This window comes from Thunnus albacares, chromosome 19 (genome assembly GCF_914725855.1).
Source record: "Thunnus albacares chromosome 19, fThuAlb1.1, whole genome shotgun sequence".
Classification (NCBI taxonomy): Eukaryota; Metazoa; Chordata; class Actinopteri; order Scombriformes; family Scombridae; genus Thunnus; species Thunnus albacares.
The window spans coordinates 3,733,509-3,745,312 of NC_058124.1; the positions used below are offsets into that span (position 1 = coordinate 3,733,509).

An 11,804-nucleotide genomic window follows, 5' to 3' on the forward strand; every position below is an offset into this window, starting at 1 on the left:
CTGCCACTGTACCTCTGTGCCAAAGTAATAAGTCTGTCTGAGACACGGGGTGAAAAGGTCTCAATCTCCTTAACGCTAGATTAAGGAGCAGCTTGATCAAGGCGTCTTAAGTGCTTCATTTTGGAATCAGGATCAATAGCCGCTAAGAAGAATTGAGCTTGGAGCTTGGGTAGGTAGAACTGATTGAATAGAGGCTAATGACTTCTCAGAAGGCCCTTACAGCGAAGGAATGGGTCATACAGTATATCCTGCTCTTGTGTCTTGTATTTTAGCATTTTATTTCCATTCCTTTAAATGATACAGAAAAGGTTAATCTATCCCACCAGCTCAGGTTGTAACAAGTACACAAAATAACATGGTCTTGTATTAGCGTGGACATACTAACATGTAGTGAAAAACATGTTTTGGACAGTAAGGCTGCGATGTGACGTAGCAGGGGTCAATCCGGCCGTTTTTGAGGACCCATGGAAAACCTGTGCTTGTTTTTCTTGGCTTCCAATAACTGTCCGACCAATTACGTCTATCAATGCCGCGCCCACCCTCAATCTCCATGATCCGACCAATCCCCACCCTGTCTCTGTGGTTGCAGGGTGAAACCCAGCTGAGGAGTGCCCAGAATTAACCAGGATTAGCCTCGGATTGTCGGGGATTACTCAGGCTGGAGAGGGATTAAGTATGATTGCCAGTTTGGGGTGGGTGGGGGGCGTGAATGTGTGTGTGTGTGTGTGTGTGTGTGTGTGAGTCTGGGTGCGCGTACACATGGAGGTGAACATGTGTCAAGTTGTGAAATATATATATGGTGGCGTATGTTTACATGTGTAACGTGTGGGTACAGTACCACCTGGACCGGAAAGTCTGGGAAAAAAATGGAGCTGATTTTTTTGACATTACTTTGACTGTAAACATTATATTTTTGAGGTTTGGGAAGGTCTGACTGTTTTTTTTCTTTATAGCATAATAGTCTAGTTTTAGTTATATTTTGATACAAGTTGATATATAGAATTAATAGAGGAAACTTGTATCTGCTCAGTCAAAGCTCAGTTGTGAGAATTGCCTGTAACAGAGAGACAGCAAGAGGGAAAAGGGTGCAAAGAGTTACATTATTCTCGTTGCTATGCAACACAAACTGGAAAATTTGCAATAGATGTAATTAACGCTAGCCACATAACCCACAATAAAAAAGGGACAAGGAGGCTGAAAATAATAATAATAATCAAGAAAATTAGCCATTGCTCTGTTATTGCTATTCTGAAATGGAGGATGTAGGCACATGGTATCCTGCTAAAGAGAACACAGTTTCTGACCGTTTAAAATACAGTTTGGAGACAATAAAAATGCACTGTTGGTACAGCAGGTGGATAAAATAACAGCACCTCATAGTGTGACATAATCTAGTACAACTGTAGAGTTGAGTCCACTTTTTCTTGGCCTGAAACAGTCTCAACAAAAACTCCAAAGGATGTACGTATTTCTGTAAGAAATGCTGTACTGTATTGCATCAGACTGTCCAGATGTTCCCGTTATTGTGTCCATGTGTATGTTCAAGTTGTAATTCCAAGAGGAGTACATTAAAAGCCACCCCCAAACACACATTAAAAAAAAGGATGAGACACGTAAGAGCCACCCTTAACCCCTTACCACAAAAACAGTATTCAAACATGACAAAACAATCCCAACTCAAGGTCCACTTGTTAGCTTCTTCTGGAGAGTTTGACAATATCACACAGTCTTCATCAGTAGGTTGACATAATAAGCATGATTAACATTTTGATGTTTAACTTTTGATGCTTAAAATGACAAGCAGGATAGGGTTCATCTTATAAATGCATAGCTGTAAATATAAGTTCTATGGATGAAATCATAGCAGCTACTGACCTTGCATGTCAACAGATCTAACACCATGACAATGGAGATAACTCAGTCCACTGAAGACGGTGTGATATGGTTGAAAGCTTTAGAAAAAAACTTGTACTGTGTGAACCTTGAGTTGGGATTTTCCTTGACATTGACGAACTTCTTTCAATGTCAAGGCTTAATATTCAAACTGCATTATATCTAAATGTTCAGCTGTAATTATACAGCATATACAGTGGAGTGAGATGATGTAGTTCAAAGTCATATTGGCCTGTCACTATCAGTATTTATCACCATGCTGAACACTGACCAGTATGTTCAAACCTAGCCATAAATATTTGCCTGGTCTGGCATTTTGAAAAGGAATCCTGTGTGCAGATAGATCTGTGTGTCCATGGGCCATTAGCTAACCACTGGACTGACTATCCCCTGACTCAGTGAAAGCAGCAGTGTGTCAGGGTCAAACTCAGTCACTATTTATGTATAATATACAGTAGTAGAGCTGGATACAGTGCGGTGCATTCCCTGTAGAGGGGCAGGGTGGATGTGAGGACAGATTCAGTCACCGTTTTCTCTGCAACAGTCCATCTCCTCCTGCATTAGCAGAAAGCCAAAGGCTGAGAGCAGAGGGAACCGGCTTCTCCACTTCAGAATCAGTCTTTCTGTCAAGTTAATATATATACAGTGAGGCAGGGATGGGCAGCCGTGTGCCATGGAAGGCTGATAGTCTGCAAGTTTTCATTCCAACCAAGGACCACGCTGAAAAATTTCACTGATCAGCTCCTCCTCTGTGGCTGACAGCGTACTAATCAGTGCCATCTCCTGTTATATAATATTTGATTGCAATAAAAAAAAATGCAGTGCTGGACTCTGAATTATTTTCTTTTTGAAATGTTGTTGTGGTGTTTTTCCTCGTTGATGTAACTAGCCATCAGTCACAGTGGATGGTATTGTGATGCCGTTTAAAGTCGAAGAATATAGCGTGATTGATTATGCATTTATTTTCTTGATAAATTGCACAGTGGCTGTCAATTGAAAACCCTTACCCTGAGTTGATTCATGTTGATCAGATGCCACACACATGAGAATGAATATGTTTGTCGAGAAATTTAGTTTCATCAAGAAAACTGCAGCACATCTTAAAGAGCTCTAGAGGCCTCATATATATGTAGCGTCACTCCAACCTCTTCTAATTTGTTGAGGATTCATTGGCTTCTTATTGCTCCCCTGTGTTCAGATAATAGGCCCTTACTATCACAAATCATCATGTTTGGAGACTGAAGTGTTGAAATTAGGTGGTTCAGTATTGGCACCAAACTTTCACTATTAGCAGTTCAAATCCAAAAATGTCAAGGATTTGAAAAGATGTTAGTTGAATCCTAATATATATAGAAGACAATGCAGAGAGCAGCCACATTATAGTATAGTATGGTATATCAGCAGGTGAAGGAACAGCAGTTTACTATTGTGGTGTAATTGTTGCTCTGGTAGTTGTATGTATGCTCTCCTCCTCTCTCACACATACACACACACACACACACACAAACTGCTAATCACAGCTTGGTACAGGTAGTGAGGCGTTGGAACTACTGGTGATTGAGCCTCCCTGGTGGATTGGAAGCAGGAATCTGACAGACTCAGATAAAAGGCTGTTTGGAGTTGCCTGCAGCATCAAACAGCATCAGCCCCCTCTCCTCCCCCGCTTCCCCCCCATCTCCTACCCACCATCACCTCCCCTCTCTTCATTTCTCCCTCTTTTGGTTTACTCTGTTGCCATGGCTACGCCCAGCCGTCATGTTGAGGAGGAACCTGTCAGGGCGCCGCTCTCAGATCACCTGACGCGGGTCACCTCCACTTGCGGCCTCTTTCACACGGCGTCATCGTTCAATTTGGCTTTGATTAAGTCTGCGCTTCATAGCGCGCCGCGGTTGAGAAGTGCAGTCGGCTTATTTCGCCGCTGAACATTGAGCTCGTGCAAATTTTTTTGCCGACCTGGTGTTTTGAAGAGCACCCCTCTGAACAGCAGAGAAAAAAAAAAAAACACATCCAATCCAATTGCCACATCTGTGAAGAGAGTGTAGTCAAAGCAGCGTGATTTGAGTGGAGGATGGGATGAAATTACCTGTTTGGAGTCATGCTGAGGGGATGGGTGTATGTGGAGGGGGCTTTTCTACATGAATGAGAATAGTAGTAGGTAGGATACAAGACTGATTTGAAACCCACTTAAGGTTGAATTCCCCCTGTAAACACTTTGCGAGAAACCTATTACCTGCTGTTCTGGATGCTGTGCTTTTCATAATATGTTGAAACAACAAAAAGCCGTCACCTCTTTTAGTTGGCTGTCCAGTTCTCAGCAATGTGGCTCAGTATGCAGCCAGAATAGAGGAAGGGGTACATATGCTGACTGTATGGATTGCGCTGAAGGGTGAAATGTAAGCTGGCCCCCCTCGAACACAGATTTGCATCTCCTGCTGTTTGTTTCCGATATTCCGCTCGCCTATCAGCGTGAATGAATGAATGAACGAAGGATGGGGAAGAAGGGGGTTGGAAGTTGTGTAAGGTGATGAGAGGATGGATGTGGAGAGAGGGAGCGAGTGAGCAATGTCGTGATCAAGAGACGGTGAGACACAGAGAGGGAGATGAATGGGACTGAGAGCAGGAAAATTGGACAGGAGGCGGGGAGTGAATGAAGATAGAGAATGGCCCGAGATATCAGGAGACAGAGATTGTGAGCTATGTGCAGGTAATAAACAAGGCAGAAATAGATAGATATCTCAAGAGAGGAAAAGAAAAGTGTGATTGCGCGCTTGAGGTAGAGGATGGAGGTGGAGGTGGAGGTGGAGGGGGGGTGGGGGTTGGGGGTTGTTGCTCCCAAAAGATCAGAAAAGAGCGAAGAGGCAAAAGAGAGGAAAGAAAGAGAAGGCGGAAAAGCGAGGGGAGGAAAGCTGGAGAGAGTGTGAATAATGACACAAGCAGGAAAGATTTGGATGAACATGCTGTACTTAGACTAACTTGGCCAGCTGAGATGATGTGTATCCCTGCTAAGCTCTCCTTTAGGCAGGCTTAGATCTCATCAACTTACACCAGGTTGGCACCGGCTTCAAATGCTGCTGGATTAACTATACAGCTGCCACTCAGACAGTTAAACAGGGGTCTGGAGAGGCTTATCCTATACATCCCCCCGCACTCCACATTCACCCACAACCACCGCTGCCGTCCTCCTTCAAAGCTAACTTGCAGGAAGACTTTATCATAACGATATCCGCTGCTGTTGCCTCTGGTCATGTTAATTGTGTCATGATTTTAAAAGAGGTTAAATGAGCATGTCCCCCCCCCCCCCTCCACTTCCCCCGTTTACTTCCCCTCTATCTTATTCCAGGCCTATGTATGAGTGTTTCTTTTTTCATTCTGGTGCTCTTCCAGTTCTTCTCCTGCCAAATCACGCCTCCCCCTCCCTCCCCGTCTCTGGCTGGAACTCAGGCTCTCATATTTGGAGGCCCTGCAATCGATATGGGCTGTCTGTGATTGGGTTGCCTCGCGTGATTCATTTCTGTAACCTTGGTGATGGTTTGATGTGGAGGCTGCACCCATGTCCATATTATGACTCAGTGAGCGCGTGTGGAGAGGAGAGGCTGGTCAGGGGAGGTATCGATTGGTCTTTCACTCTCCCTGCCCTCTTTGCTCTCCCCTCCATCTCCCTCTCTTTCTTTATCCATCTTTTTTCTCACTCGCAGTGCAGCCTTGATAGTTTGGCCATAATTTGAAATGACTTTGTGTTCTCAAGAAATGATTATTTAACCCTAAATGTTCCCTCAGGTGTTAATGTTTATCTCTTTTCTCTCTCCCCTTTCCATCTCCTTCTCCCTCTCTCCTACCATCTTCTTCCCATCTTTCTCTCTTATTCCAGAATTCGATCAGGCACAATCTGTCCCTGCACAGTCGCTTCATCCGTGTGCAAAACGAAGGGACGGGGAAGAGTTCCTGGTGGATGCTGAACCCAGAAGGAGGGAAGATGGGCAAGGGACCCAGACGACGTGCAGCCTCTATAGACAACGGCACCCGCTTTCTGAAGACCAAGGGTCGCATTAGCAGGAAGAGAGCGGGGGCCATAGGCCTTGGTCGGGGACAAGGTCAAGGACCTGGACCTGCAATGCAGGGCTCTCCAGAGCATGGCAGTCCAGCTGGGAAAGGAGGTGTTGGCATGGGGGGTGAGGAGTACGACACCTGGACAGATCTCCATTCTCGCACCTCCTCCTCTGCCTCCACCCTGAGTGGCTGCCTGTCCCCGATCCTGGCTGAGGCAGAGGCTGATGAACCAGAGGAGGGGGGGCTGTCCTGTTCAGCCTCACCACGACTCTACCCCAGCCCCACCAGCACCCGCTCCCCGGCCCTGGGCACTGGAGGCCACTGCCCCACTGTGGAGCTGCCACAGCTGACTGATCTGACTGGGGCTATCAGTCTAGACGAGAGCGGCTATCCCCAGCCACCGCAAATCAAATGCAACGGATATCCCTACGTGCCTGGGCCCAAGGCAGAGGGCTCCTACTGCGGGCCTATGTATGGGCAACCCTCTATGGGTATGCTCCGGCACCACACTCCCATGGAGACCATCCAGGAAAACAAGCCAACCAGCTTCCAGCGCCCAATGAGGGGCTACTCAGAGACCAATGCTCTGCAGAGTCTTCTTACTGGAGGTCCTCCGTATTGCAACAAAGACACAGTGCTGGGCCAGGGACGGGAAACACACACACTAATGACACAGGGAACCAATGGCATTCACAACCAGCACAGCCACAATCAGAATCGAAGCCACAATCATAACCACAGTCACAGCCAGGATCACGCACACAATGCCAGTCTACACAATGGCCACGGCTCAGTCCATGACCAGAACACAACCCACCATCAGAACCACAATCAGGGTCACAAACACCAAGCCAGCCTCGACTACAGCCACAGCCACAAACCCCACCCCGCCCATGACTACGGTCCGAGTCAGGAGCACGGTCACAGTAACAAAGTAAACCCCAGCCATGACCACAACCCTCGCTCTAGCCAGAGCCACATGCACAACCACAACCCCCACAACCCTCATAACCCTATGCACAGTGGGCCTCACCCCCAGGCCCTCTCCCCACGGGTGAGCACTGACATACTGCAGCCCTACAGCCTCAAGACCTCTAACCACTACGGGCCCCGTCCTCACCTCCCCACATCGCCATCCCTGCCACCTAACCCTGCTGGTGTCATGGACGTTCCCCAGGACCCTTGCCGCCTGGCGTCTGCACCTCACCCCCGTCACCAGCCTTACCCCGGAGCTCACCATCAGGGTATGACCGACTCCTGGCACGGCTACTACCACAACAACCACCAGTCGGGGAACACTGGTTACCAGGGGCAACAGCACAACTCCCATAGTAGAATGGCTGCTAACTTGGAGATGGAGAACGTCCCCAACAGCCTGGACTGTGATGTAGATTCCATCCTGCTCAATGACTTTATGGACACAGAGAGCATGGACTTTAACTTTGACGGCTCTCTGTCCCAAGGCGTGGGCATGGGGATGGGCATGAGCTTAGGGGCGTTTGCTTGCCCTCCACCGGCGCACAGCAACCAGAGCTGGGTGCCAGGGTGAACCCAGGCCCAAGGGCTTGCATAAACACATGACTGGAACGCTCACCCAGTGGGCCAGGCTGCTGGTGGGCTGTACCCTTGGACTGACTGACTGTGATTCTGTTTCTCTGAGACTGTAGAACAAAATACGTATTGTCATTTTGTTTCCTGGGGACTCCCTACACACCCACATCCTACTCTTCCTCTCTTTCTCCCCCCTTTTTATAAAGCCTTCTGTCTCCATATTGAACCTGCCCCCAATGAGCCCATCGCTAAAGCCCCCACTGTTCATGCCCTTCAGTTATTTTTTTTGTTTTTTTTTTATGCTCTCCTCCCAATGTCGTCCTGCCTGTCCCAAGCTCTCAAGCACTTTACATCCATCCTTTCATTCAGATGCAGTAACACAAAGACCAGGCAAAGTCACGTTGTTTGTTGGCTTAAGTTTAATGTATGCAATCCACTTTACAGTATTATCTCCTCCTACAAAGGAGGTGTTGTTTTTGACTTGAGAACATGATCAAACAGCTGCATAAATAGGTTTCAATGTAGAGGTGTTCTCAGATTGGGGGTTATAAGGCAGGGGAGGCTTTGAGGTTTAAGGATGAAGAAAAAAGGAGGTTTTTTAGAAGAAGTGGGAATAAGAACTAAAGGGATGGAGGGATAGAAAGGAAGGAAACTCCAGGGTCAGTGTGACTTCTCCTCTCTCGGTGGACAGCGGTGTTTCCTGTTCTGCTCAGTGCAGCAGGACAGTCATCCATCAGGCAACCATCAGCACCACTCCATTGAAATGCAACGTCCCTTCTTTAATCTCCAAAGTAATGCCAGAGTGATGCATCACTATTGCAAATCTAATGTGCCACTCTGTGTTTTTTCAACCCCCCCCTCTCCCTCTTCAACTCCGGACACACCGGCTTAATGTGTTTTGGCGAAAGTGATGATTAAAGTCACTCTGCACTAAATGGGGGAGGGATTGAAAGGGGTGGTGTTGGGGAGGGGGGCATTGAGGGGAGATGATAGGAGAGGAGAAATGCAAATATTCCCTCTGTGCCTCTTCCTCTCCATTTTGTGGATTTATGTAGCTTTCCCCATAATGAAATAAGCAACGATCAGAGCCTGCTGTACATCCTGAGGAGCTCTCTGATTGGCCTGCACTGGGCTGCCTCAGCGTGGCTCCTTCACCGGCTGACCCCAGAACAGCTTAGCGAGCAGCTGTGGTCAGGCGAAGATGTTGATGGAGCTGCCGTCCTCAGACCCCAGGCAACCTTGTCTAATTCACTAACACCCAGGTTCAAGCCCACTATGTGCTTTTACTCCTGTGAATTGCACGCTGATGAACAGCGTCAGCAGATTACTATTTGGTGCTATCTCCTCTTCCCAGGCTCCCTCCTATCGCGCCGCCCCATCCCGAGGTTACTCGGAGGGTAAACAAGAGTAATTAACCGCCAAACAAGATGGATGATTTATGCAAGTGTGTGTATTCGCTCATCGGCACAAAGTCATAATTCTTCCCCCCGCCAAGCACAAGGAGGGCGATTTTTGAGAGGTTGCGCCCAGTGACAAGGTAAAGCGGCTGGCAAGTGGTGTGCTTACATCGTCCTTCAAGTCCTTCAAGTCCTTCAAGCAGCCCCTTTACAAGCGTTCCCCGCCCCGTCCTGGCCCTAGCTTTACTTTGCTGTCGTCTTTTCTTGTGCTTGTTCTGTGATTGTGCATTTGTCTGTCCTGTTTCAATACAAGCGTGGATAGGAGCTTTCGTGTGCATTTTATTTTCTTCGTCTCCAGAGGGGGACAACAGGCAAAGGGGGCAATGGCCAACTCTTGTCCTGGCACCATTCCCACTCAAGATAGAGAGAATAGGAACAAGAGAGAGAAGAAAGGTAGATAGATACAGCGGGAGACTGGATGGGAGGGAGGGAGCTAGATGAGTAGGCAGGATCTGTGAGACTGGGGAGAGATTTTCCAGCTCGGTAGCTTTCTGTAGAATTGGCTGTTTGAATCAGGCCAAATGTCAAGTGCTACTCAGCCAGCTTCGGCGAGCTTTGACCAGAAAGCCACTTCTCCCTCATGATCAAGGACAATGACGGGTATTTCCATACAGATTCCTTTTGCTTTCTTCTTTCCTTTTCATGAGTTAAGATGGCCCATTGTTGTAACCCAACTGTAATTTTTTTCTCTGGCCTGTGTGCACTTGTGTGTCAAGCTTCTCGTGGGTGTGTGAGTGTGTGTGTGTGCGTGTGTGTAGCACAGTGATGTACAAGAGAACTGATTAAGGGAATATTGTTGAGAACTAACTTGCCCTGGTATTGTCCAGGCCTGGCTGAGTGCAGCATACATAATATATACAGTTTATATTTATTGGTTAGGGAGATGGGTCTATGGAGGACCGCTCAGACCCGTCACTGCTTTGTCTTCTTTATGACACAGAGGCAGAATGCTATTTCAGTTTGACTACATTTCATTCTGTACATAATCTATATTGAGAAAATTGTATTCTAATTTTTTTGCAAATATCAATTTCTTTTCTAAAATGATGTATCTGCTCATCTGGTGACCGTAAAATAAAAACAAATAAGAACATAGATGTTTTTTTTGTGTCTCTTTTGTTATTTGCATACACAATGTACACTGCTGCCAGGTGAAAACCTTCTATCTTCTGCATATTAACTCTGAAAGAACTATGAAAAGCAGTTTGTTTTTTGTCAGACCCACATTAGGTCAAATCAGATTTATTTATAGTGCTCAAAATCACAAAGTACAGTTTGTTGCCTTAGAGGGCTTTACAATCTGAACAGCATACTGTCATTAGATTAGGTGTGTTTTATACAAAGTGGACAGAAATATCAGTAGTAAAATAACAATATGGAGAAGGAGAGAATGACAATAAAAGGTAAAGAAAGTGCAAACATATGTGAAGTATATGGATCAGAGAAGACATTGAGCAACTTCCAGATGCTGGCAAGCGCCAGTAGGACATTATAGACTTCCAGTTCATTACAGCTTTATTATAATGCTACACTAATGAATGCAAGATCAGGAAACACAGGTCAAAAAGCATGAGGAGTCAAGACAACAGACAGATTATCTAAAGTCTCTTTTATTTGAAGGTAAAATGGAAAGTGAGTGCACAAAAATGTATGTAATAATCCATCATTGCACAGGAGAACTGTCCACACAATGGTAAGTAGAGTAGACCAGAGGAAGGTGTTCTGTAAACTGATGTTTACAGTGGACACTTTGGGTAATCATTTTACTCTTTGCGCTCATTTATTTCCCAAATAAGTTTGATTAAACTAGAGGTTGTGGTTCTTGTCCTGGCTGACATATTTCAAGTGATGTTACCATGTTTCCAGATGCTAGCAACCCGGTCAGTACAATGTTATTATTACAGATAGAAATAATGACCAAAACAACATAAATAAGAACCAAGATGAAATACATTGGAATGATCCTTTCATTTTAATTGACTTTTTTTTTTTTAAACAATCAAACACAAAAATCACTGGAGTTATGAGCTTCTCACACTAACAGTAGTCATACAAGCTAATATGTTAGACAGTTGAACATCAGTGAACATGTGTTATTATATCACAAGATACATCATTAGTTGAATGTGTGGGAGTATATGCACGTGCATGTGTTGGAGAACTGTTAGTGTTGTTATAGAACACACATTCCTGTGTTGAGTATGAATGTTTGTGCATGTGTGTCTGTGTATACGTGTGTGTGTTGTGTTGTTTGAGTATAGTTTGAGTACATGGCAGCATGCATGCATGTGTTTTTTGCCGTGTGTATGTATATAACATAAGGTGTGCACGTGAATATTAAATGCATGTCTTAGGGTTCACATCTCTGTGTGCACACGTGTGTGCTATGAGAATGTATTTAACTCACCAGTGTATCACCCCATACCACAGTTTTGGGACTGTCTGAGTGTGTATTTGTGCGTGACTGCCTGCATGTGTACATGTGTTCGTTCCTGTGGTCTGTCATAGGCTACTTTTGGGGACGAATTTCAGACTCAGGACCAGTTAATTTGGGACGGCTTGTCTAATTTGGGACAAAAGCCATGTCCTGAATTGGGGAAAAAGCAGTTTTTTGGGTCAGTGGTTAAGGTTAGGGTGAGGGTTAGGGTTAGGCAAGTAGTGATGATGGTTAGGGTTAGGGTAAGTCTCCAGGAAATGAATGTAAGTTTATGTAATGTCCCCAAAAGTGACCATGGTCTGATATGTGTGTGTGTGTGTGTGTGTTTTGGTGTGTGTGTGTCTAGTCTAGCGCCTGTGCGATAAGGCTCGTTAGCAACCCGATGCCGTGCCACAGCTGTGTCTGTCCCAGCGGAGGCT

At 45.9% G+C, this 11,804-nt stretch overlaps 1 protein-coding gene across 1 annotated transcript in view; it reads left to right on the plus strand.

Moving 5' to 3' along the window:
• The window catches only part of foxo6b (forkhead box O6 b), a 41,560-nt gene extending 33,134 nt beyond the window's left edge, over positions 1–8,426 (plus strand). The window contains exon 2 of the mRNA XM_044336025.1: positions 5,762–8,426. Coding sequence (XP_044191960.1) covers positions 5,762–7,489 — 1,728 coding nt within the window. The 3' untranslated portion in view covers positions 7,490–8,426. The remainder of the gene's footprint in view (positions 1–5,761) is intronic.
• The last annotated feature ends 3,378 nt before the right edge of the window (positions 8,427–11,804 follow it).